At 37.9% G+C, this 27,952-nt stretch overlaps 1 protein-coding gene across 2 annotated transcripts; it reads right to left on the reverse strand.

Moving 5' to 3' along the window:
- Nucleotides 1–1,775: 1,775 nt before the first annotated feature.
- On the reverse strand, nt 1,776–27,077 carry nipsnap2.S (nipsnap homolog 2 S homeolog). Of its 2 annotated transcripts, none has more exons than XM_018249677.2 (10): nt 26,922–27,077; nt 16,659–16,798; nt 13,797–13,842; nt 13,276–13,370; nt 13,017–13,087; nt 10,595–10,735; nt 8,230–8,261; nt 7,464–7,558; nt 6,364–6,447; nt 1,776–5,499 (listed from the first exon to the last, which is right to left on the reverse strand). In XM_018249677.2, the coding sequence occupies exons 1-10, from the start codon at nt 26,999–27,001 to the stop codon at nt 5,435–5,437; spliced, it is 849 nt and encodes a 282-aa protein (XP_018105166.1). In that variant the 5' UTR covers nt 27,002–27,077; the 3' UTR covers nt 1,776–5,434. The 2 variants fall into 2 exon arrangements, with proteins under 2 accessions (XP_018105166.1, XP_041440052.1); XM_041584118.1 differs by lacking the exon at nt 26,922–27,077 and adding an exon at nt 26,215–26,572.
- Nucleotides 27,078–27,952: the final 875 nt, after the last annotated feature.

Raw genomic sequence — 27,952 nt, forward strand, 5'->3', positions numbered from 1 at the left:
CAGCTAACAGATACTTTGTAACAATTTTGAGACACAAAAACACAGTTTAGATAAGGAGAAATATTTTCAAACTTTCATAACCTGCCAAATTTTGTAAAACAAACATGGTAATTAGGGGGTGTGGCCACATAAAAGGGTGTAGTCCAAAAATTGCTGCGCTACGTGCGGAAAATTTTTTTTTGTCCCTCTTTTTACTTCCAAAATGTTGGGAGGTATGTAACACTTGCAGGACATGGGGTAGGCTGCATATAAGGTAAGTGCCTGGCGCCCCCAAGCTTTGCGCCCTAGGCACGTGCCTCTTGTGCCTACCCATAGTTCTGGCCCTGCAAGCTGAGAAGCATTAGTGTTCTATACTAATAAACACCGCTCCCTCCTGAAGCTATTGTTTTTTATATCCGAGTAATGGGAAAATCCCAGTGTGCGGTATCATTGCATTAATTGTGGCCAATGCACAGCTGGGATTAGCCGCTACAGTGTGACAGTTGTAGATTACAATGTGACAAGGACCAAATGCCAAAAAGTGAAAAATTTTTGTTTTACATTTAGTTCAATGAAGCACTTGGTGTTTTGTCACATGCCAAACTGTAGAAAACAGTGTGTTCTGAGAAATGCCACAGGGAAAACACTGAAATCGCATAATGCGTAGAATATACTGATAAAGGACCAAGGAGACAACACGCGTGCCATATGTATCATTGCTTTTTAAAGTTTGTTTATGCAGAAGCTACAAATAAACTATTTCTTGGCAACAGATGTTATATTTTATATCAGAGGGTTGTTTCAGTCTGTAGTGAGCCATGTATTTCATTACACCCCTTTTTATCATTTTGTGTAGATTTCGCCATAAAAATTAAAATCCACAAGGTATCAAAAAAAGCATATCTACCAGATTTCACCCCCAGGCCAACATGTGCCAATGCAGTCCTCATCTGACAGGTTTATCAAGTCTGCTAGGCCTGGACTGGGAGTCAAAATAAGCCCTGCCATTCCAAGTACGCAGAGGCCCATACAGCCCCCTACCAGCCCAAACAGCCCACTCTATGGTAACTTTCTATGGAACCATACAGCAGCCCTTCTGGCATTTGCCAGAACCCACAGATTGCCAGTCCGGGCCTGTGATGCATCAGATGCATTAGAGGGCATTATAGACAGATAGTGGGGGATATTTACTTCATTAGAAAAGATCAATGAATGAGATTCCACAGAACAGAACTTTCGCTTGGATCATTTCTTTAACAAGCATAATACCCATGGCTATAGTGATCTACATATCTACAGTTAGTTTAGTATAGGTATCGGTATATAGAGCTCATATGAACACGTGTATAGATAGGTCTATTTATGTGTTTGATACATGTGCACTGGGTTCATTTGGATGGGTTAAATTCGATGGACTTTGTTATTTTCAAACCAAACTAACTAGGTAACTGTAATCCAAATATACCACAAAGCTAGGATTTATAGAAGAGTGGTGAGAAGAAAGTCACTGCTGCAAAAGAAAACTCATATAAAAGCCTCTCCGGTGTATGTTCGAAAAATCATTTGGGAAATGCAGTAAATGTGGGAAAAGATTTGTTGGTGTGATGAGACCATAACAGAATTTTTAGCCTTAAATTTGCCTTCCCGCAGGACTATAACCCTAAACACACATCCAAGAACTGAAGGAATGAAACAAATATATATGTTAATTTGAACCTAGCACCTCTTCACTGCCCTAAGGCTTCCCTCTGTAACAACTGGCATAAACCCTTAACAAATATAAATGATCACAAAAATTCAAATAAAATGTTTTATTAATATTGTTTCACAGAGGACAACATTTTTATCACAAGATGACCTTTCATTTTGTAACAGCATAGAAACATTAGCTTTTTTCCTTTTTACATTTGGGCATGAAAATAGATATGACCTTATTATTTTTAACCTTCAACATTGTAATAGCATACAGTATTTCCCCTATTTCCAGTAGAAGCTAAAGTGCAAATGGTTTAAACGACCCAAACACCGCTTTACTGGTAAAGTAGGAGTGTGAAAGAGTTGACTTTGTCTTATCTTTGAATCAATCATTATGATGTCTACCAAGCTTATCTGGTATAAGTCTATATAGAACACAGGATTTAAATTATTTCAAACAACTCTGCTTTAGATATGAAACACTGACTCTGGTTATACTAGTTATTTAAGTATCAAAGCACCAGTGAGGATAAATGTAACCCATTCTGTTGCTACCACCATACTGACTGACTAAATTACCCAGTGCACGAAAGCCACCACACAGAAGCTGGCTAGAACATTTTGGCTTGAGCTTTCAGAACACTTGAAGGCTAGATGTGTCCATATGAAGGGTTTATATGTGAAGAATCGGTGACTACTACAAGGGTAAATAACAAACCCCTTCCAAGCCTTTTGGCTTGACATTAAACACAGGTTAATCCCTTGTGCAGTTACGTGTGCTGGAGTAACTTTCTTTCAATGTCTGTTAACATGACAGCTCAGACTATTGCACTTACTACATGTGTCCCTGATTTTTCAAGTGATCTGGTAACCTTAAACGGGATCTAAAGTAATTTTTTAAAATGCATATATAGGCTCCAATCACTAAAGAAAATTATTTTGTAATGTATGTCTGTAGAACATTTTGTACCTACATTAAGATACAAGTGCATGTTTCTGCGGGTTTCTCTTCTCCGTCTTGTTATAACCTTCAAAGTTCAGCAGCCGCTGGCCATCCTGCTAGCTAGTGATTGATGCTTAACTGCTAGATAAGACTCAAGGGTGGTTTAACCCTTACATATATACATGTTTGTTGTAGAAATGTCTGCATCCTCAGAGCATCAGGGAGTAAGACGGCCAGTGGCCACTAAACTTCAAAGGAGATCGTAAACGACTGAGAAGAGAAAGCTGCAGAAAAAAATCTCATGTACCTCAAAACAGGTACAACATTTTAAACAGACATACATTACAAAATTGTTTTATTTAGTGATGGGAACCTATATATGCTTTTTGAAAAAGATCCCCTTTAACCTACAGACATTTACTTGATCACATTAAATTGAGGTTACAAATCTCTTCAAAACCAGGGACATGTCTTAAAAAAAAAAAATACAAGTGGCTGGGCAGCATTTATTTCATTTAAATGATCACAGATACCTTTCTACCTGGATTTTCTAAATGTGTCTCTTATTTTTCAAATTATTAAATTATCCTTACATTAAATCACCACTAGCAAGTCACCCATTAGCCTTAGATTTTGAAGAAAGTGAGTAAGTGAGTTATTTTGAAGAGACCAAGAAGCAGCAAATCAAATGTATGTAACAGCATTAATAGGGACAGTAACATTTTAGACTCTTGAACTAAAATTGTATTGAAATAAACCAAGCATTAACACCACAGTACACTCAAAACACACTAAAATTAGGTACAGTTATAAAAGTGTTAAATGGAATTTAAATGTATGTGTAACGGATTATAAAATTAGGAGGTGTAAAAAAAGTTGTGTATAAAAAAAAAATTTATTGCTGTTTCTGTGAAATTATGGCGTACATTGCAGCATTAGTCTAAAATAAATTTAATTTCACACTTTCATAGCTTGAAATTGCAGTGCATAATTGCATACATAAATTCATGCATAAGGACAGCAACTTCACCAAAAATAATAAATTTTTGGTGAATATTGTTTTACACACCTGCCACATGGATGCAGCCACTTGTGGGTTTTCAGTGGTTTATGGACTACAATTCACTAGGAGTCACTAGGAGTTCACACTCAGAAACAGCTAGACAGCAAGAGAATACAGGCACCTATGACAGATCACTGCTTAACAAACAAGAAAAAAAACAAGCAAACTGTAATTTAAGTCACCAAAATACTTCCTGTTTAAACTCGCTGATTAAAAATACCATTAAAACGTCTAAATACAGGTCTGTAGAATTTTACAGTATGCTTGATTTATTAGTGTTTAAGTAATTTGCAGGCTGTTTTTCTGCACTAGGAAATTAGGCTTTTTCAGCTATTGTGGGACTACACCTTCAAGGACGTACTCTTAGGGATCTAAGGGATCTTAACTAAAAACGAAATACAAATAATATGTTATTTGTAAGCAACTTTCCAAAATAAATTACGAATGTTCAGTGGTTTTTCCAGTATTTTGTAAAAATAATTGCAAGTGAAAACAATTTTGTTTATCCCTTTGTGTATTCTCTGGTCCTGAAAGTCTTGAAACAAAGTAGCAAACAGCAGGTCTTTTCATCATTTAGCTTCTGCTACATCGTTTCAGGAGTCAAAACCAGGAATGCAGCAAATATATACAACCAAGATAATGCATCCAGCTGTAATTAGTTTTACAAACCACATTAAACTGTTGAAATTGTTTTAGAGAGAGTAGAAGTTGGAGTTCTGAACCAGCTAGAATATATATATGCACTGCTGTGAAAGCCACTATCCTTAATCCCACTCGGCAAGTTTTTGATATATAAAGCTTATCAGTATTTTTTCAATAAATGCAAATGTTAAGATGTAGGGTGGCATCAGAATTAATTTGTAACAATAACTTCTTAAGGATTCATAAACCACAATAAAGAAATAAATATATTTAAACCAAACGCAAAGAAAGATAATCACACTCATGATCTGTGATCTACTTGCTTCTCATTTGCCGATTTACAACCTTTGATCTGCAGGGATACGGATATTAATAAGGAATTTTGTGATGGTTCAGAATCTTAAAAATAAACTTTACAATTCACAAATACATGGGCTACTTCTTTGAATTGATTAGTAACAAGCAGATGGGCTATAATCTGAGACGTGGCTTGCACTTTACCGATTGCACAAGTGCAATCAGCTCTTTCTTTTGTAGCATTTGACTACAAATGTAGATCATTTTAATTCCTAAACAACAGAAACCAACTGATATATATCACCCATGGTAACTGAAGAGGAAATCCTAGTGGTGCTCTGGCACTTAAAACTCTAGAGGGTAATGTAATAAAAGGTCCACCGTTTACTATTAGTCTAGTAAACCAAATTAACTAGTTAGCAGGCAGCATTTAGAGGTCAAATGTTTAAAAAAACAAATCAGATTTATGCATTGGGTTACTAGAGCTATGCAATATTTTTATCCTTTATTACATAATCCTAACCCTTAGCATTGGTAACAGAAGTGAATTAACATTCCTCCCCATAACAGGTAAAGTGTATCGACCCCACTAATACATCAATCAATGGATTATTAAAAGATCCATTTAGCACAGGGATAAGAAAAATGGTCTGGAAACTTGCCAAGCCTCTAGCATTAATAAACATCAGACTTATTTACTTATTTACTAACAATTTACTGAAACACACTTTTGTCTGGATATCATGATTCTGTTCATTCACTTAAGTCTTCTTACAAAGAAAGGCTGACATTCTTGACTGGATGCACTGTGTTGGTTACTGAAGGGGTGAGTTCTTCAGGGGGATCATTATTCTTGATTCCATCTCCTGGATGAGGGGTACTGGAAAACACCAATTTAGAAAACATGAAATACATAACAGACAAAACTAAAACTTGGGTTGGACTTCAATTAAATAACAGTTTCAGTGATTATCTGTAAAGCCCTTTTAACACTGATAATTAAAAACTTAAAAATATTTTGCCACCTCATCCTAATTAGCTGTTTGATGCAAAGCTTTAATCAAGGGATGAAAATGGGTACTTGAACTTATGGTTTTGACTACCAGGAAAACTATTATTTCACTTCTAGTGTAATACATGGACTAAAATTTTAAAAATTATAAGCCTTATAAAACTAAATAAGACTAAAAATGAAACAAATAAAAGCCTTATAAGACCACCGACCACTTTATATGAAATCACTGATTATTTCACAATGATTAATTAGCATTTAACTGGATTTATTTGTAGTGTCGATGAGAAACAGTTATGCTGTCCATTTGTTTTGTACATAGAAGGGTAATTTTTAAACTGTAACACTGCTGAACCAATGCCAAAATCTGTTTAAGGAGGCTATTATTTTCTTAGCTGCTCATTAATTATTTGAATATGAAACATTACCTTGAATCAAATTTGCTCATACATAGGGAGATCAGCTTGGCTAGTAAGGTGATGACTTGGTGATGTTCTGGACTACTGGGAGGCAACATTAGGGTGACATCTGGGGGAAAATGCTTATTTCTGACTTGGATGTATCTGGAGCTGTGTTTCTCTGCAACCTCTTTATATTCAACCTCTTTGCCTGAAACCTCTTTATATTCAAATGGTTCCTGACCAAATGGTGCAAGGGAAGGCTCAGCCCAAAAATTTTGAAAAACTCCTGAACTAGAAAATACCACTACTGTTTGTAATGCCAGACTCTTACCTGTATAGTAAACACATTCATCCCAGCCGTCTTTCTGCCATGCAGAATTTCTGATATCATCTCTAGTCTGCAAGTCCTTATATGCTGGGGTAAAATTTTAAATGTTAAGTATTAACATTAATGCATTTAATGACATATTTGAATATATATGTATAGGCAAGGAGTTTGCACTCTTCCTCTCTGCAAATGGCTTAACAGTTTGCCTACATACAGCTTTTTGCACATAAAGTGCATTTTTTCTTCTCAAGAGCTAGACAGAGATACACATTGCATTGTATAATTAGTCTTTCAGAATGCTTTTCTCTACACTTTACAGAGACTGTTAATCCATGCCTCAATATAAGTCTCACACTTATATTCAGAATAAAGGTAAAAGATAAGAAAGCTAAGCTGAGTGAGAGTAAACAGAGGTACTGGATTTTTAAACTATATAAACCTCAACCACCTGAAATTCTAATGTGGCAAAAATGTAAACACATGCAGGGGGTTATTTATTAAAGTCCAAATGCCAAACTATAAAATTCGAATTTTTAGTGGGGAAAAAACCTCAAATTTATTATACCACAAGGATGGAAAAAGTCAGAATTCCAAAATCTGGCATCTCAGACCTGTAAGGTTGAATATACAGTAAGTCAATGGGAGAGGTCCCTATCCTATTTGGAAGTTCTGTGGTCTGCACTGAAATTGGCCTGAAAATCTGACTAATTTGGATTTTTCAGGCAAAATCTGAAAAATGTGCGCTTTTTGAGAAAAAAACCGAACGATTCAAGAAAAAGTAAAAAAAAAATTGTACGATTCGGGGTTTCGCTCGATTTTATTGAATTTTTCCTCTATCCGATTAAATTGTACTTTTTTTATTAATAAATAAGGTCGGACTTTTCTATTTTAAAACTCAGATAAATTCGGATTTTGACGAATAACCCCCTAAGTATATAGAGTACAATGAATTATATGCAGTCTCTCCTAAGCTTGGTGATTGAGGCCTAGCAAAAAAAATTAAGTTGGAACTGAACCTAGGCTTGTATGACATATACTAAAGAATATTATACATAAGAAGAGAGAAAAACAGACAAGGAAGCAATAAAACAAGGAAACCTTACCCCACAAATGGTGAACCATGTATAAGTGACCGATCTGTGAAAAGAAACCAGCAATTGCTTCATCACCATCTTGCCGATATCGAATAGCACGAGCCCTGCAATCCAAGAGAATTTACCAGTCACAAATACATCCCAAAGTAGCAAACAGATTTTTGTATATACAGTATAACAATAATGTATAAACCTATTAAGTGATGTTTGAATTGAAAGCAAATGAATATTGTGAATTAACCAAGCTCACTCTGTTTGTCTAATTCTTGCCAGTCAGGATGACTGAGTATGGACTACTCAAAACTAAAAGAAAAAATGTTCTGTGATCAGCTGGACTTATAACATAGAATGATACAATTTTTTTTTCACTTGGTGGGACAGGGGTGCCTCCAAAAAGTATTACAAATTTACCAGCAAGTACATTCCCAGAAAATTTGCAATACAGGTCTTGGCAGGTGTTTTTCTGGGTAAAATACCACCCAAGTGACAACCATATATGCATAATATTGTTATTTAAAAGGTATTTGAAAAGTTTGTGCTGATATTTATGCCATGAAGTGAGCACCACATCTTAGCATCACTTCTGCATGGCTGCAAATATCCACCTTGCAGCTACAGCAATCATCTGTGTTATTGGAAGCCCTTCTATGGTGAAAGATGAATATTGAAATGTTCTTCACATTTTTAGCACCATTTCTTAGATTAAGCCTCCACTTTTTCAGTGCATAGGCAAATTTTACTCAGTTAACCCAATCTCTACCTGTGTTGGCCTTACCAGTGATTTCCCCATTCAATCATGGTTCCAGGCTAAGGGAAATAAAACACAAGATTAATACTAAGAAATGGGAGTTTGCCAGAATTTTATATACATTTTTTATTAATGTAATTACAATAAAACTACAAGGTTTATACCATTATATACTATCCAGTAATATTAAAGGTTTATATTCTGTAGCCAGACATTATACAATAATTTTCTTCAAAAATTCAATACACAAACACCATGCATGACACGAAGTATTTCCCTTAACAATAGTTTTAAATGTAGTTATATTTGGGAGTTAATTTATCAAAAATGTAGTTGGCTTTTTTTTGCCACTCTAGAAAAGCATGGAGAAAAAAAAATACAGGCACCAAACAAACAAAAAAAAACATGCAAGTGCTTTCTGAAACCTCAGATAATAATGGGCTCCCTCTTGTTAAAAATAAGGACTTTAGAGTAGTTCCATGATTTGTGTAAAACAAATATCCCTTAATTCTATTATATTTAGTATAATATACTACTGTACTAAACTTTCTTTAATTCCAAGATCATTCAAATAGTTGCTAATGCTCTCAAAATAAACAGGTCAGGTAACATTTACATGAGCCATATTTTACAGAATGAAGTTAAATGCTTAACGTTATTCTACAAAATATGAATTATGAAGACTTTCCCAGCACACAAACTCATATACAGTAAATATCTATGTGGAAGAAAATACATTTCTCCTTAGGAGATAAATTAGGATTGTTACAATTATAAATGTACTGTGACTTCTTTTCCGTGGCAGTTTAAAAAAATAATTATTGTATTCCAGCTTCTGCAGAATGATAGGCACACAGTTGCAGAGAAATAATAGCTCAGGGATTCCTGCCTCCTCAGAGGTAATTTCCTTTCTAATCTCCAAGGCACAATTTGTACCATACTGACAAATCCATTTGTGTGCAAACAACTGGTCAGGTGAGTGGATGTTGGCACAGAGCAGTACAGCTTTCCGTGATTCCAGTTTCCACTTCATAAATCAGTTGATGGTGGCTGCAATAGCCTATTTTGACCAATAAATTGTGGGAAATGTGCCACTACGAATTGTAAATATAAAGCCTCATGTTCAAGTCCTCCCCAATACATAGTACCACAGTAAGTTAGGTTGAAAAAAGACACGTCTTGTTGAACTTTTTTAGTCTATATAAAACCTGTCTAACTGCTAGTTGATCCAGAGGAAGGCAAACAAAAACCCATTTGAAGCCTCTCCAACATTCCTTCCTGACTCCAAGATGGCAATTAGACTACTCCCTGGATCAACTTGTACTATGAGCTATCTTCCATAACCCTGTATTCCCTCTTTTGCTAAAATAACCAGGTAATATATAACATGACTTAGGATTGTTTATTTTATTACTTAATTTTTTACTCTGATTTACATGGGTAGCTTACCTTTAAATTTACTTTTAATTTTTGGATTTTTTATGGGTTTTTAATTATTAAGCTTGTTGTTTAGTAGTTCTCAAGTTTGGAATTTCAGCAGCTGATTGCTAGGGTCCCATCTACCTACCCTAGCAACCATGCAGTGGTTTGATTTTTTTCCAAAGAATTCCTCAATAGCACATTGTGTTTTTTTTTTATTCAAAAATAATCTGTAGTGCTGCTAGAATATAGTGTTACTGATTGGTGAATACATCAAGCAAGTGCTCAGGGTCAGACTGGCCCACCATGGGGCCCCAGCCTTTTACAGTCAAGGCTTATCCTGCTGCTAGAGTTGCCACCCGGCCGGTATTTTACCGGCCTAGCCGTTAAAACACCTGCCAAGGCCGGGGCCGGTATTACAAATTTACCGGCCCTAATTTGTAATACGCTTTAAAAAAAGCCCCTGGCCTGCCCCCAATTCGAAAAGAACTTACCTTTTTTCCAGCACTGTGAGATGTTGCTCCGCCCCCTTTTCGGCACGCCACATAGCTCCGCCCCTTTTAGAGTCACGGACCGCCCCCACTGGCCGGTAAATTTTTTTTAATAAAGGTGGCAACCCTACCTGCTGCATGTCCACTACCCCTTACCAGTCCTTTTGGCTTGCGGCACTGCTTTCTGGGATGTACAGATGCAGGATGGTGGATGGTGGTTGGTGAAAGTTGGACACCAAGTGGCCTGCAGGTCAGGTTCTCTAGTGGGCTTGCAGCTACCCCAGTCTGACACTGCATGGACTTGAAACCACATTTGATTTGGCTGGAGATATATATTTCTTATCAATATAATTTAAATGTGTTCTTGTCATACAATAGTTTTTTAGTAGAAATAAACAAAAGGGCTTCTTTGAACAGAACAGCTCAAGTTAATAAGTCTTATCTAACTGGTGCAATTTGAATGAACCCAAGTAAAAACTTACCCTCAGTTGGTAGGATCTTAGTTCATATATATTGGGCCCTTTCCTAGGGACAGGCTCATTCCAGAAACTGAACTCTAAAAGAAGCTGGTTTTTACGGGAGAGAAGCATGTTGCCTCGAGCCTTTCTGAACTCTGTGAATTCCTATAAATTGACCAGGAAACATGGCATCAAAACACAATGGAATTTTGCCAATTTCAAAACAGTTAAAATATCAATAGCCAATGACTTCTGCATAACCTAAAGTGAATAAAGACACTGGGGCCTATTTATCATCCTGTGTGAATAGTATACTATTTGTATTACGTTCATGTAATAGAAGGGGTGCAGCTGAGAATAGCTGCAGCTGATAGTGTGAATAACTCAGCCCTATTAAAGTAAAACAATACCCCCCCAAATGGATACTTAAAGGGATTGTTCACCTTCAAACACTTTTTTCAGTTCAGTTGGTTTCAGATTGTTCACCATAATCACTTTTTTCCAATTACTCTGTATTTTCTATTTGTGACTGTTTTTCTAATATTGAACTACAAAGTTAAATTTTTCACCTTCTAAAGCAGCTCGTGGGGGTCACTGACTCTTTAGCTGATTTAAATTGATACATTTAGCTGATACATTTGTTATCTTTGTCCCTGCTGAGGAGAATCCCATTACAAGCAGCTGTTAGAATTGATAAAATAGTTGCTAATATTCCTCAGATGCTGCTAAGAAATGTATCAACTAAATGTATCAACTAAGGAACTGATCTATTAAAAGGGTTGTTCACCTTTGAGTTAACTTTTAGTATGAGGTAGAGAGTGATATCCTGAGAGAATTTGCAATTGGTTTTCATTTTTTATTATTTAAGGTTTTGAGTTATTTAGCTTTTTATTCAGCAGCTCTTCAATTTGCGTTTTAAGCAATCTGGATGCTAGGGGCCAAATTCCCCTAGCAACCATGCATTCATTTGTATAAGAGACTGGAATATGAATAGGAGAGGACCTTACTAGAAAGACAAGAAATAGAATGGTGTCAGCGACGCCCAGAAGAGTCAGAAGAAAAAGTCAAATAATTATAAAACTATAAAAAATAAATAATGAAAACCAATTGAAAAGTTGCTTAGAATTAACCATTCTACAACATACTAAAATTTAACTTAAAGGTGAACCACCCCTTTAAGGGTCGAATTTTTAAATTTTTTTTCTTGGTCAAAACTCAAAATGAAATTTTGAATTATCCAAACTCAATCTGAGTTTTCATTCGAATTTTGAGATTTAGCATACTTTGGCCCTTAAAGAACTTAAGACTATTCACCACCTAAAACCTTCCAAATTACTTTATAAGTCAATTTGAGAGGTCCAGGGACCAATTTGGTGATGTTTGCAGCCTTCCTGACATTCACTCGAATCAAGTTTTTCTAATTTGAATCAGAGTTTTTCTAAATCAAATCGAGTTTTTCTCATTCAAATCGAGATTTCTAATTCAAATAGAGTTTTTCGAATTCAAATAGAGTTTTTCTAATTCAAATCGAATTCAAGTCGAGTTTACAGGTCTATTTAATTCATCCAAGATGAGAAAAATAGATTTTATCAATACATTTCGATTGGTCGAATTTTGAATTCATGGTAGTTTAAGGGAGTTTTAAAAAAAAAACTCACATGAATTCAAAATTCGACCCTTGATAAATGTGCCTCTAAATGTAGCAAATTTTAACAGTTCAGAATGTATTAATGAGCTGCCAGACTAGAGACAGGAACATTAAACTTTAACCTTAAATTTTGGGAAACCGGTAAAAAGTCTTCGTTTATGGAGAACAATCTGAGAACAACTGAACTGAAGAAGTGTTTGGAAGGTGAACAACCCCTGTAAGCAATATACAGTTTATATCATATTAAGTGGCATATTAAAGAATCTTACCAAACTGGAAAATACGGTAAATATTGCCCTTTTACATCTTTTCCCTTTGAACGACCATTTTATGATATTCTCTGTGCTGCCTCAGAGATCATCTGATCAGAAATACTGCAGCTCTAACTGTAACAGTAAGAAGTATGAGAGTAAAAAACATAATTGTGTCTATTTATTGGCTCATGTGACCCAACATGTATGGTTTGTTTGTGTGCACTGTGAATCACTATTTATGATTACCCAATGGCACATACTACTAAAAAGGTATATTATTATGAACATTTTTATTTACAGGGTTGTACAGGGCTGTACATTTGCATATATTTTTATAGAAACCTACATGTTTTGGGGGTATACTTTCCCTTTACATACACATCCAGCAAGCAAAGGATACTGCAGCTAGCACCATTTTCTGGCCCCAGGTTAAGTGGGCTCACTACATGACTGCAAATGCATCATCATGCCAATTTCTAGGTCTGCTTAATTCTGAAGCTAACAACCAATTTTAGTGACAGCATGCCTTTTTGTTGAGTTTTACCTTTTTTTTCCTTAGTTTATTCATGACTTCAGTCAGGGCTGGATATCCACCTTCATACCTCCACAGGTGAACTAAAATAAGCCAAAGAAAAACATGGGTGAGTTTTTATTTATTAAAAATTATTTAAGCTCCAAAACTCTTGTAACATTAGTAAATTAGACCACAATGTATAAGAAAATCATCTTCAGAAACCATTCTGCAAGTTTAATTTTATTTCCAGGTTGTATAACAGAGCTAGCCCAGTGTTACTGGTACATACCAGCCTGATCTTGCTCCCCATACCATGTGTTCCAGGTTCCCACCAGAGTACATGGATATTCTTCATCTGCATGAATCTTTGGCAGCACCTCTTCACTGTTGCAAAACAAACAATAAAAAGGCTGTTACAATCTTGCAAACATTCTGTAACACTAACATATTTGTAATAGAATTCCAGTCTGACACCAAATTAAGAAAAATATATATATTATATAGTAAGATATACAATGCCCAGAACAACACATCATCTGATCAGTTGCTATTGGTTACTGGACCAGGCAAACAGTGACCTTCCTTCTACTGTATATAACCCACAATTCTCTATTGTTTTTTTTTTAAATAGCATGTGTCTCTATTGTGCAGAATATCATGAGATATTTGCAGAAATTCTGTAGGTGATTTAAATTTACACTACAGAAAGTTAAACTTTATTTTAGTGAGTGCCCTATCTAAACAGCGTGTCTTCCCTCCTCAATATTTTTGTATACAGCCCATGTAAATTGTCACAAGTTAGCAACTTACCAGAGCTTATTGTAAGATTCCAGGCACTCTGGTTTCACATTATGAACTAAAACGGAAAAAAAACAATTATAGGAGTAAGAACAAACTAATATTCAATGCCTTATGAACATGACATATGGTATTGTTCTCCCAGATATATACAAATAAAAATATCCATACTTTGATTATTGAAAATCTAGATCACAGCCTAATGTGAATAAAATATATATATATATATATATACTGTTTTCTGCTTGATTAAATTGATATTGGGCACTTACAATGTAACTATTTAAATATAATAAAAGTGTTAGTTCATGCACATGCCTATAATCAAGAGTTTGCATGAACATTGCCCACATAGAGAATAGTCAATTTCTAGCACTAAAGATCTACAACCTTCTCTCTCTTACGCTGAAAAATATGTGGTGAAAGCTTTAGTTCAAAGATATCTAGAGGTTTCCATAAATATGGAGGGTAGATTTTGGGGAGACAACCTAAAAACAGCATAACTTCTAAGGGCTAATAATGCTGTTCCAGCAGATTTCTGCACTGTAGGAGAAACAACAACTTATTTGAAACCATTGTGCAGTGCTGGCTCTTTCTAAAAGCACAGAATCAGGCACAATGACCAGAGATGTCTGCCTACACACCAATATTACAGATAAAAAATACACTTATTTGTTCAGGAATACCATTTTATATGGTAGATTGAAAACAGTGTAATTTAGAAATAAATGACACTTTAAAAATCATGATAAAATCCCTTTAAACGAAAACGACACCCTTAAAATGAATACTGAAGCAACCAACTGTTTACAGTATATTAAGTGTCATATTAAAACATCTTAACACAATGGAATATATATTTAAGCAAATATTGCCCTTTAACATCTTTTCCCTTAAGCCCATATTTTATGATTTGCTCTAGCTGTAACAGGAAGTGGTATGGAAACAATAGACACAATTTTGTTCATTAATTGGATTATGTGACCTAACATGTATGGTTTGTTTGTGTGCAAAATGGCCATTTTCTATTTAGGATTACCCAATGGCACATACTACTAAAAAAGTATATTATGAAAATGGTTTATTTACGTGAAGCAGGGTTTTACACATGAGCTGTTTTCTGTAATATCTTTTTATAGAGACCTACAGTACATTGTTCACGGGCTTAGTTTTTCTTTAATAAAGGACAATAATAAGGTAGACAGAGATTCTAGAGCACACCCGAGGCCCTTCTATTTTAGATAACTGCCCGGTGAACGGACCATAGGAAGACGGCACTTCCAAACTGGATATAGCAACAAAAAAAGGTACCAGCACTCGAGGCAATTCAAACAGGGGATAACAGGAGAAAAGCTATAACCTGATGTGTATTGCTGGCCAAAACATCAAAGAAACAGGTGCTTGACTGCACTTTGAAGCCTCACAGCCATTCCCTTTGGGCCCTAATGTCAGCCTTGCCTACCCAACTCTTACTGATGCTGGCCACTTCACACTTCCGGGCCTTTTGTTCTCATCTTCATAAAGTGATAAATATGCACAAACTCCATGGATACCCATTAGGGCTAACATTTGGCAGTAGTATTGTTACACTAGTGAGTCATATCATAATGTAAAACAAATAATTGTCATAAATCAATAAACAGAAAAAGCTAAATAATATAGGCTAGTGCAGTGGTGTTAATAATTAACAAGGCGGGGGTAGGATATTTAGAGTATTCATTCATGCAATGCATAAAAAATATAAGCAAGAAAGTGGCTTTAAATCAATATAATGTAAAAAAAAAAAAAAAAAAAAGCTACTTTCAGGGAATATAAAGATTTTTAATAGTATGCCCTTCTGATACAGCTGATGAACAGTGAGATGCTATGTATATTACTCACAATTGTTTTTACTGTCATGTAAAGGTTTGTTGTCAATAAAGACTTTGGTCTGATTTCTTTCATCCTCACTGTAAACTGAATGTCTGTGAAGAATACTACTACAGAAGTTGAACTGGAGTCTGTAGTAGAAAAACAAATTCATTCACAAGATTCTACATTATCACAGCTCACCATTCAGCCCATGGCTGTACAGCATTGGTTTCCTCAGGTAGTGTTTGGGAACTGCATGTTTTCTGTTCAACTAAATTAGAAGTGGCTTTAAGCAGGGACAGATTTTCTGACCATGGATTGCTCTGCATTGACTGCAAAGATAACAAATCCCTTCAGAGGCCTTTGGGACAATATATAAAAGAACGGTGGCTAGTGTATTGTAATGTAAGCAGTGTATTACATTCACATAAATACAGATCAAGACATATATCTGCATATAATACACAAAAGCCATGAATATCTTGTAAATTATATCCTTATAAACGGTGAGTAGTGATGTCATCAGTTATAAACGGTGAGTAGTGATGTAATTTCTGTCACATGACTCACTAAAATTTGTGTATTATAATAAATAAAGTACCCCCAGTTGTAAAATATGAGGATATTAGAAGTTACCTCGGAGTTCCATGACCTGTATAAAAACACTCGGCCTTCGGCCTCGTGTTTTTATAGGGTCATGAAACTCCTCGGTAACTTATAATATCCTTATATTTTACAAGAGGGGGTACTTTATTCACTATATTATGGGAGTATGCACGCTGTTAAATTGCCTCTACAATTATAGGTATAATACCAGACCCACTGCATGAAAACAGAGCAAACTACTTATAATTAGCTAATCAAAATGGCTAAACATCTCACTAATTTTGAATGGCAATATTAGAACTGCTCTCTGTAGCCGATCACAAAAGACAGAGTTTAAGAATACTGATTTAGAGGGTTTTGTAGGTATACATTTTTTTCTTCATGTCGCTATAATAACTGAAAAGTAGTTATAATTACATTGAATTTTGTACAGGTTACTGGTTTCCTTTTTGGCCAGCACGTTTGAGTGAGCATCCTTTCGTGGATCGACTTTACGCACAAAGAGGGATCGCAACCAGCTGTCTTCTCTGGCTTTCTGACTGGATGATGCAAGACCCCTGTAAATGAAATTAACCATCTATTAGTAAGATCTTTTTACAACCTGGTGTACAGGTGTCTCGTAGCATTTTTATATACCACTGTATTCAATCTGGTACACCTGTCCCCGCCAAAAGTATTTTCCCTGGTCACTATGGCAGCATCCACACCTATGGGTTTATCCCCGCCCTCACTTTGTTATAGGACAGAAGTTAATTAGATTAATTAACTACTCTATATGACCCCCTTCCCCCCTCAGCTCACTGTCTTTTTTCTGTCTTCGCTTTTTTTTGGGCCTTTTTGTGGGCCAAGATTTTCTTTTATGGCTCACATGGACCCAAGATTGGGATCCCATACCTGGGAAGTTGGCCTCTCTTCCTGGTAGGACTTTGCGGGAGTATTTCCTCTCAGAGGAGATCGGCAAGCCACCCCCGTTACTAGGCAGCCCGGGGTATCATGCTCCTTATTCTCTGGGAGTTTCTATACCTGCGTCTAAGACCAGGTCACGGGCGGCACTTAGCTAGGGACGAGTTTCCGGAAGTACGCTATTGACCGATGCGTTCCAGCTTGGTGCGCATGACGTCACTTCCAGGTACGCGTCACTTCCAGTTTTCGCATAGCGAGAACACGGAAGTGTTTTTAAAAGTCGCGCGGTTAGCTAGTTTCTTTCTCCTCAGAGTCCTAGCAGTTGCGTTCAGCTGTTGCAGGTATTTATTTTGCCTGGAAGCTCCTTTGCTTAGCTTTTCTTTGAGGTAAGACGTCTTTATGTTTTTTACCTTATAGATATGGAGATTAATCCTCAAGTGCCTAGTAGCCCAGAAAATGCTGCCACAGATATTAGGAGGTGAGCCATGTTAGGTAAGTGTGCTATTAATGGGAAAAAAAGAGTGCATATATTTATTCTTCTCTTACTGGCTTTGTTGCAGTGTGCCTGCCCCAAGAAAATCCCTATCAAAAGAGAAGAATAAGATTTGTGTGGCATGTGATAACACAGCCTTAAAACATTCAAAATTGTGTGAGCGATGCACAAGAAGATTGGCTGGTGATGCAGCTGCAGACACTGCTGATGTTATGAGATGGATCAGAGAGGCAGTTATAGAAGGAGTTACTCTTGCTACAAAGCGTAATAACGAAGATATAATGCAGGATAATGGTGCCTCAACTTCACGGAGAGGTCAAGTGTCTGCAGGATGGCAGTCACCTACAGAGTCTGCTGAAGATGAACTTGAAGAAGAACAACTTAGTTCAACCTTTGATATGTCTCTAGTAGAGCCTTTAATCAAAGCTGTTAGAGCACAACTAGAACTCCCGGAAAAGGCGGAGCAACAAACATCCTCTTCAAATCCGTTTAAGTTTCTAAAAAGAGAAAGGTCGACTTTCCCTTTACATGAGGTAATTAAGGAAATTATCTTAAAAGAGTGGGAAAAGACGGATGCTAAATTTCCTATTCCTCCAAGGGTACAAAAACTATATCCTTTTACAGCAGAAGAGGAGATTATTTGGGAAAAAGCTCCTAAGGTAGATGCAGCAGTGTCCAGGCTTTCCAGCAAAACACTTTTACCGGTGGAAGATGTAATGTCTTTCTTAAACCCAATGGATAGGAAGATGGAATCATCTTTAAAGAAGACTTATTTGGCTTTAGGAGCTACATGCAGACCAGCTTTAGCACTGACTTCAGTAGCCAGAACAATGCAGATGTGGCTACAAAATGTGGAACTGGCCTTAAAAGAGGGAGTTAATAGAAGAGACATAATCGAATCCTTAGCTGAATTAAAATTGGGTACAGATTTTGTCACGGAGGCCTCAGTAGACATGGTTAGGTCATCATCTAGAGCTATGGCCCTGTCAATTGCAGCAAGAAGAGCGCTGTGGTTAAGGGCATGGAATGCTGATAAGGCTTCTAAAATGAATTTGTGCAACTTACCATTTGAAGGGCAGATGCTCTTTGGAACCAAATTGGAGGATATAATTAAGAAGGTGACAGGGTGAAAAGGTGTTTTTCTGCCTCAAGAAAAGAAAGTGTTCAAGCCGTCGGATTTCCGAACAGACAGATCATCCTTTCGGAACAAAGGTAATTTTCCAGAACAAAGAAATTTCAGGTTTTCAAGACAACCAACTCAGTGGAGAGGAGGTCAATCTTCACTATTTAAAAATCAAAGAGGAAGAGGAACAGAGGTTAAATCAACAAAAAGATTCTGAATACTTGACAGTCCATGCTTCAGGGATACCCAGGAGGCTAACATATTTTGTAGAAGTGTGGACAAAGTCGATAAGCGATTGGTGGGTATTGCAAACGCTAAGTCAAGGCTATTACTTGGAATTCAAGGAAGTGCCGAAGTACAATCACTTTGTATTATCAAAGATTCCCAATGCAACAGACCAGAGAAAGGTGATGTTAAGTTATGTTCAACAATTGTTAAAGGACGGAGCCATTTTGCCTGTTCCCAGAGAGTTTCAGGGACAAGGGATTTACTCAGTCCTGTTTATGTTGATGTAAAAAAACAGGAGATTTTCATCCAATACTGGATTTAAGGTCAATCAATGTGTTTCTGCAAATAAGAAGGTTCAGGATGGAATCCATTTATTCAATAATAAAGGAAATCCAGATAGGAGACTGGCTTCTATCTTTAGATTTAAAAGATGCTTATTTTCATATCCCAGTGGCTGTCTCGCACCAAAAGTTCCTAAGATTCGCTTTAAGTCAGGATCTACATTACCAGTTTACTTGTCTTCCATTCGGCCTGGCGACGTCACCTCGAGTGTTCTCAAAAGTCCTACAGACACTTATCGCAAAGATCAGAAGACAAGGAATTCAAATATTTCATTATTTGGACGACATTTTGATGAAGTCACAGGACCCACAAGTGTTAACAATACAAAGGGATGTAGTCATCAGGATCCTTCAAGATCATGGCTGGGTTTTAAATCTGGAGAAGAGTCAGCTGGTTCCTTCCCAAGATCTGATATATTTGGGAGCCAGGTTTCTAACAGTACAGGGTTTAGTGACTCTACCAGACAAAAAGAAGGAGAAAATAAAGGCAGCAGTCAGAGATCTGATGCGGAGGCCTTGGAGCTCAGCTCGGGAAGTGAACAGTGTATTAGGTCTCCAGACTTCAACATTCCCTATGTTAAAATGGGCACGGTGGCAGATCAGACCACTACAGAGCATGTTTTTGAGTCAATGGAATTCAATTGTGCAGGACTGGAATCAAATAATTTTTATGCAAGTAGAAACCAAAGACAGGTTGAAATGGTGGATGTTGGAAACCAATCTGTCCAAGGGACTTTCTTTAGAGGCAGTCAAATGGAAGGTGCTAACAACAGACTCCAGCCCGTACGGATGGGGTGCACATGTGGAAGGTTATTGTCTACAAGGTCTGTGGAAAACGGAGGAACAAGTACTGCCAGCATATGTGTTGGAGCTGAGGGCAGTATGGAAGGCGATTCAGCAATGTGGTCGCAAGTTGAAAGGAGCAGCATTGTTAGTCAAGACAGACAACATGGCAGCAGTTTCTTATATAAGAAAACAAGGAGGGACTCACAGCCAGAGTCTCATAAAGTTGTATCCGATCATGACTTGTGCGGAGTCGAATTTACAGGACATATCAGCCATTCATCTCCCAGGAAAACAAAATGTGCTAGCAGACTTTCTAAGTCGTGCAAGGATAAGCAAACACGAATGGGAGTTGAATCCCAAAGTGTTTATTCAGATTGTACAGAAATGGGGTCTGCCGGATGTGGATCTGATGGCCACGACGAACAATCGGAAAGTCGACACATTCTTTTCCCGATTCCCCTGCAATCAGACAGCAGCAGTGGATGCTCTCCAGCAGGATTGGAGTGTAGGTCTCCTATATATCTTTCCTCCAACACCTCTAATCCCTCACATACTGAGGAAGATCAGGGCAGAGAAAGCGGACATAATTGCAATAATTCCAGATTGGCCAAGGAGAAGTTGGTACCCAATGCTCAGATCCTTGGTAATAAGGAGCCCCTGGAGACTGCCTCAAAGGGAGGATATCTTGAGTCAGGGTCCTGTCAGGCATCCCAATCCTCATGTCTTGTGCCTCACAGCTTGGAGGTTGAGAGGGAAAGGTTAAGTAAGGAGGGCCTTTCTAATCAGGTAATCAATACGATGCTGTCTGCTAGAAAGATTTCTACAAACAGAACGTATGATAGAATCTGGAGCATCTTTTCAGACTGGTGTAAAGAAAGGAAAATAATTCAAGAACAAGTAAATATTATGCAGATTCTCGACTTTTTACAAGCAGGTTTTGATAAGGTTCTAAGTCTGAGAACCCTAAAGTTACAGGTGTCTGCTATTTCAGCTCTCATAGGAGTTCAGTGCACAAAGGATAAAAACATTTCAAAATTTATGGCTGGAGTTTTACATCTCAGACCTCCAGTAAGAGCACTGTCAGCAACCTGGAATCTGCCGTTGGTATTACAGGCTCTTACAGAAGAACCTTTTGAACCTCTTAAGGAAATATCACAGATGTTTCTCACAATTAAAACTGTGTTCCTTACAGCAATAACTTCCTCAAGGAGTCAGTGACTTGCAGGCTTTGTCGTCGGTTTCGCCTTTTACTGTAATTCAACCTCATCAGGTAATATTAAGGCCAGTGCCTGGGTATTTACCTAAGGTTGTATTAACTTTTCATGTCAATCATGAATCAATTTTACCAGCTTTCTGCCCAGATCCTGTATCAGAACAGGAAAAGAAATGGCATATGTTGGATCTAGTTTGCTGTATTTCCATTTATTTGGAAAAAACAATGGAATGGAGAAAGTCAGACAGACTTTTTGTGGTCCCCGATGGTGCCAGGAAGGGACAAGCAGCTTCAGTGGCTACTTTGAGCAGATGGATTGTGAAATGTATTCATTTGGCTTACAAGGCGAAAGGGTTACAATCTCCTAAAGAGGTTAAAGCACACTCCACAAGATCTTTGAATACTTCTTGGGCTTTTCAGGCGAATGTTGAGCTGGAAAAGATTTGCAAGTCTGCATCTTGGTCTTCAACAAACACATTTCTAAATCACTATCATGTAAATTTATTTACTTCAGAAAAAAAACTTCCTTTTGGTAGGAAGGTACTGGAAACGGTCCAGTTGGCCGATTAATAAAATTTTCAGTTATGCATATAAGTGGTGTAAGTGTTTATATTATGAACCCACCCTGTTCGGACTGCTAAGGTACTGACCCATAGGTGTGGATGCTGCCATAGTGACCAGGGAAAACGGAAAATTTTATCATACTTACCGTAATTTTCGTTTCCTGGTTACTATGGGCAGCATCCACACCAAACCCTCCCACTATAATCTCGGACATCAAAAGACAGTGAGCTGAGGGGGGAAGGGGGTCATATAGAGTAGTTAATTAATCTAATTAACTTCTGTCCTATAACAAAGTGAGGGCGGGGATAAACCCATAGGTGTGGATGCTGCCCATAGTAACCAGGAAATGAAAATTATGGTAAGTATGATAAAATTTTCCGTTTTATCAGAGCCACAGACAAAAGGTTGCTAAAAGGGCATATACTGAACTAAAAAATAATACTGTACATTAATTTCTCTTTTAATTATAGGGTGACATTTCCCTTTTGAAAAGGGTATTTAAGGAGAACTGAACTGCATCTCTAAATAGCATTGGGGGTTGTGTCTGTAGTAACAGGTGACTGAGACATGCAGAATGGCCTTCAAACCATGTGCCAGAGACTATTCTTACCAGAGCAACAGAAAACAACACAGAGGTATCCAACATTCTCATCAGTAATGTCTGTGGCCTTAGTACTTCAGAATGCAACATTTCACAACTCATTTATTCTACGATATGATAAGATAAAATATATATGATAAATTCCCATTGGCTGCAGTATACAATCTGTATTAGAAAAAAATAATTCATGTAGTGATTTTCAGTGTATTTTCACTACAAGCGAGAATAGCGCCAAATAATTTTTCTATGTATTTTGATTTGAGCTAATATCTTCTTTTATTGCTTTAAAGTAATTGTACAGTGTGAAAATAAAAACTGGATAAATAGGCTGTGCAAAATAAAAATGTTTCTAATATAGTTAGTTAGGCAAAATGTAATGTATAAGAGTGGAGTGACTGGATGTGTAACATAATAGCCAGAACACTACTTCCTGCTTTTCAGCTCTCTTTGTTTCTACTGATTGGTTACCCGGCAGTAACCAATGACTTTGGGGGGGGGCACATGGGTCATAACTGTTTGCTTTTTAATCTCACCTGCATGCTAAGGATCAATCGCAAACTCACTGAACAGTTATGTGCCCGCCCCACCTTAAAGTTGCTAACTAACTCAGAGTTAGAGAGCTAAAAAGCAGGAAGTGGCGTTCTGTTCAGTTCGACATCTGCTCACTCCAGCCTTTATACTTTACATTTTTGGCTAACTAACCATATTAGAAACATTTTTTATTTTGCACAGCCTATTAACCCAGCCTTTATTTTTACACTGAACTGTTCCTTTAAGCTGTAAAGAGCATTATCTTAACTGCACATAACAATGTTAACTGCCTATAGCAGACTTTTCTGCTAGCAGGCAAGACTGTCTTATAACTTTCGATCATTAAAGAAGTAATCACTATAGGCTCACCCCAAATAATAATTAAGCTATATTATTATAGTATTTATATTTGTGTCTAAGAGTTTGGACACCATTGTTTTTGTTCCCTTGTAATACAGTACATATGTACTGCTCCTTCATCCCCTCATTCCGCTTCTGATAAAGGGCAGCCAGCATTCCTGAGGATATATGCAGCACACTGACTGGGGAAGACTTATTACTAAATAAGAAGCTCAGTTCAGTGCCCTCTGCCACTCTGAGGATTGCACTTTGGAGTGGATTTAGGTGCCTGATTATTCTAGCAGTACATGGATCTTCAGTGTTTTTACCACACATATAATGTTTTAGTCATAGAATAATTTAATATATGATAAAAATTAAATCTTTCAGAACCAAACACAGGAGAAAATAACTGTGTGACAAATGGGGGTCTCAAGCCAGGGCTGGAACTAGGGGTAGGCTGAAGGCACCTGCCTAGTGTGCAACAATATGGGAGCACTTTGCAGGTACCTGTTAAAGGGTCTTCTGACTCCCCCCTAGTCCGTGTTCGATCTACCCTCCCCTCTGACACTCATCTCTGTGTCACCACGGTCCCCCATGTAACGTTATCAGGCATGATGCGTGCAGACTATGGTGCGGGGAGCGAGGGGCCAGTCAGGTTGTCTAGGGTTCCAGGTCTAGTAACACATAGCAACCAATCACATTTTTGTTCTCAAACAGGTGACCAGTAAATGCTGCCAGCTGGCTGGTGCTATGGTTGCCACCTTTTTTATCCGTAATATACCGGCCTGGGTGGGGGCGCGTCCATAAGGGGACAGGTTGTTACGTCAAGGGGACGGGGTTGTGCCGTCAAGTGGGGGAGTCATGATGTTGAGGGGTCAGCGTCTGTCATGAAGAGTGGAATTGACTGGGGATTAGGTAAGTATAAGAGCTAGGGCAGGCAGAAAGGTGCAGATTGGAGGCAGGCTGGGGGTGCAATGATTGGTAATTACAAATTACCAGCAAGTGTAGCAACACAAAAACACAGGCCGGGTGGCAACTCTAGCTGGTGGTATGGGTTACTAGATTTGCGGCAAACTTTACAGCTTTAAATGAGATGAAAACTTTCCATTTGCTTAATACCAAATACTTAATGCAGTTACAATATAAATATGATGCACACCTAAGATTGGGTGTATTTAATTTGCCACTGACAAAACAGACATGAAAAATTGCAAAATTTAAAGAAAAGATGCTGCACATACTCACTGGAACTTTCTCTGGCAGCAGCACTTTTTTAGGCATGCTCAGTAAAGACCTCTTTGACTAACTAGACAGTTGAGGAGCTCTATTTATTCAACTCATAATGAGAACAAGTGCATTTCTCTTTTAATAAGGACTCCATATTTGCTGCCAATAAAAAATTAGAAGGAACATCGCTTCCTAGGTCACATGTTTACTCTTTACAAGTACATTAGATGACATTATTTACAGATAGTGGGAGGTCTTTTTTCATAAGGGATCAAAGTACACCCCTCATCGACAGTTCGTTTAGTACAGGTGTGTGTGTATATATCTGGAGGGGCTGAACTTCATGGATTTTTGTTAAAGGGGAACTCCGGCTTCCGAACCAAAATTTGATAAAGAGGCCCACATAACATAGAAACCACTCTTATATATCCATCACAGTTACCTGTTTCTTCAAAAAGTATAAATAAATGCCATTTTCTATGCTGAAATCCATCTGGTTTAACAGTTCTTCTCTTTCTGCATCATTTGAAATCCTGGCAGGGAAGGAGGGGCTGAAACACTGATGTTACAAATTGTAACAACTTCTCTACAGCTTACAGCTAGCATGCAGGAACTACATAACCCACAATGTATTGCACTGTGATGTTCATGTCCTTATTGAATTCATGTGTGTAGGGAATTGTGGAGTTTGGAGGACTAAGGACAGCTGGCTGTTGATACAAAGTAACAGTAATCAGACAGATCAGCAGGAGAGCAGGGGGCTAGGCGTAGGGAACTGTTAAAACCATTAAAAAACATGAAAAGTCTGCATATTTTTTAATTGATGTATAATGCAAAGGTGCTTGAAATTATGTTTACTTTTCAAACAGCTTAAGTTATGTTTTTGTGGAGTTCCCCTTTAACCAAGACTTGTCATGTTCAGATGTTATGTGACAGTATGTCTATGGAATATTTTAAAATCCTTTAAAACGTGCTAGGACTTGGTTGACTTTCAAACCAATTCCTGGATTGAGTGCATCTCTGATCGTGTGGGGCGTGTGCCGACATCTTTCGTCCGGCGGAGATCGGTCGATCGGTCAGGTTTGATTTTGACCCGACCGATCCCGCCGGAACCCAGGGCACATCGTAATCGGATCGTTTGGCCATACGGCCGAACAATCAGATTACCCCCGATATAGCCATGCCTGCTAATGGCATATCCGGCAAAGATCCGCTCATTTGGCAACATCGCCAAATGAGCGGATCTTTGCATCTATGGCCACCTTAAGGCCTGGTAACACTTTTTTTTGCTGTGGAAGCAGACAATAACACAAGAGTAATACTTCCAGATGAAATTAATTACAGCTTATAGCTTCTGCTCAGGTTTAGAGACTGCCTTGTATTGTATTCTGCAGGCTTGCATTTTATAAATTGACGGGTGTTACATTTTAATTCAGGGTACAATACAGTAAGAGAAGGGAACCTTAGACATAATGTTACATTAATTTAGTGTTTCCCGTCCCATATTATCACGTGTACCTATTTTACAGTTGCTTCCAGTCACAAAATTGTGCATACATTGAAACAGATATGTAAAAAAAAAATTTTCTACTGGTCTGTTGTAGTTGAAAGAGTTGCTCACCTGTAAATGTAACTTTTAGTATGACGTAAAGCGTGATATTCTGAGATCATTTTCAGCTGGGTTTCATTTTTTATTGTTTGTATTTTTTTAATTATTTTGATTATTGTTTTCAGCAGCTCTCCAGTTTGCAGTTTCAGCAATCCAGGGTCCAACCATGCAATGAATTGCATAAGAGACTGGAATATGAATAAGAGAGGGCCTGCAGGAAAATAAGCCTAATAAAAAGTATGGTTTCAGTACCACATTGTATAATAAATGATAGACTAGAGCAGTTGATATGCTCACACACGTATGTGTATATATGTATCCAGTAAATATGTTTGAATAAGTTCTGACATGTCAGAAGCTAAAGCTCTAGTCTTCTACCATAATACAATTACCGAGAGCAAATGCAGCCCCACTGCTCAAGCCATTTTCCATCTGTTGTGAGATTAGCTTGAGGCAAAACGCACGCTGTCTGCACAAAATCGTGACCTTGAGGGGGACTGCCCTGTGCCAGCTGCACAAATACCCACACTGTATGGGACTGGCACGGGGCCTGCACTCAGCTCTGATATTTCCAAACACTTCATTCCCCAGACATAGTAAGGGCACGTATACGAGCAATTATAAGCAGCAGCCTCTGCACTGCTCCACTCCAGAGTCGTATTTAGCGCTATCATTCGCCTCATTGTTATATCCAGCAGGGAGACAGACCTGTTTCTCACCTGACTGCCAAATGTCTCAGTCCGCAGGCCTGGACTCTACTTTTTCTACTAAAAGCCACCAACATGGTTCTGCTCGCCATCTTCCCGGTGCTGCTGCGCTTGCCAGGGTACGTCAGGTTGCGGGGGGTGGAGCAGCGCTACAATGCCTTAGGCAGCCACCAGATGGCGACATTTGGCGCGATGTCAGTCCTATTTGCTTTGTGTGTGTCAGTCCTAACTAATAGGATTTTGTGAATGTATATGCTGTCCTGTTATAAAATACTAGCTATTCTTCATACCATGGTGGTCGAGTTAATAAATAGGAACAATGTTGGACTGGGACACCAGGGTCCCACCAAAGACCAGGGACCCACCCAAAAACCTTTAGACCAGGCCCAGGGACCCACTCTAAATATTATTTTCTTCCTCTCTTCTCCTCGCTCAACCATACCTCCCAACATTTTGGAAGTAAAAAGAGGGACAAAATTTTTTTTCCGCACATAGCGCAGCAATTTTGTGACCACACCCTTTCGGTGGCCACACCCCCTAATTACCATGTTTGTTTTACAAAATTTGGCAGGTTATGAAAGTTTGAAAATATTTCTCCTTATCTAAACTGTGTTTTTGTGTCTCAAAATTGTTACAAAGTATCTTATTTGCACCTGTTAGCTGTTCTGGGCTCTCTGCTAAAAGCCAATTAAGTGAGAAACTTTTTCTGGCTGTTCAGTGCAGAGAAAAGAGGGACTTTCCATTACAAATGAGGGACTGCGGGTTGAGCTGTCAAAAGAGGGACTGTCCCTCCGAAAAAGGGACAGTTGGGAGGTATGGCTCAACCTCTATTCTCCTATTCTCTTTTGTTTACACACTATAACCTATTATTTCATCTATGTAGCATCTTTATTCTCATAGAAATAGGCAATAGCCATAAAATAGGCAAAATGTTTAGAAGCAGGAGGGCCCACTGACGCCTGGGCCCACCAGGAGTTTTCCTGGTATCCTGGTGGGCAGCAGGTCCGGACTGAGAATTAAAATAGGCCCTGGCATTTCAGGTA

Source organism: Xenopus laevis, chromosome 2S, assembly GCF_017654675.1.
Source record: "Xenopus laevis strain J_2021 chromosome 2S, Xenopus_laevis_v10.1, whole genome shotgun sequence".
Classification (NCBI taxonomy): domain Eukaryota; kingdom Metazoa; phylum Chordata; class Amphibia; order Anura; family Pipidae; genus Xenopus; species Xenopus laevis.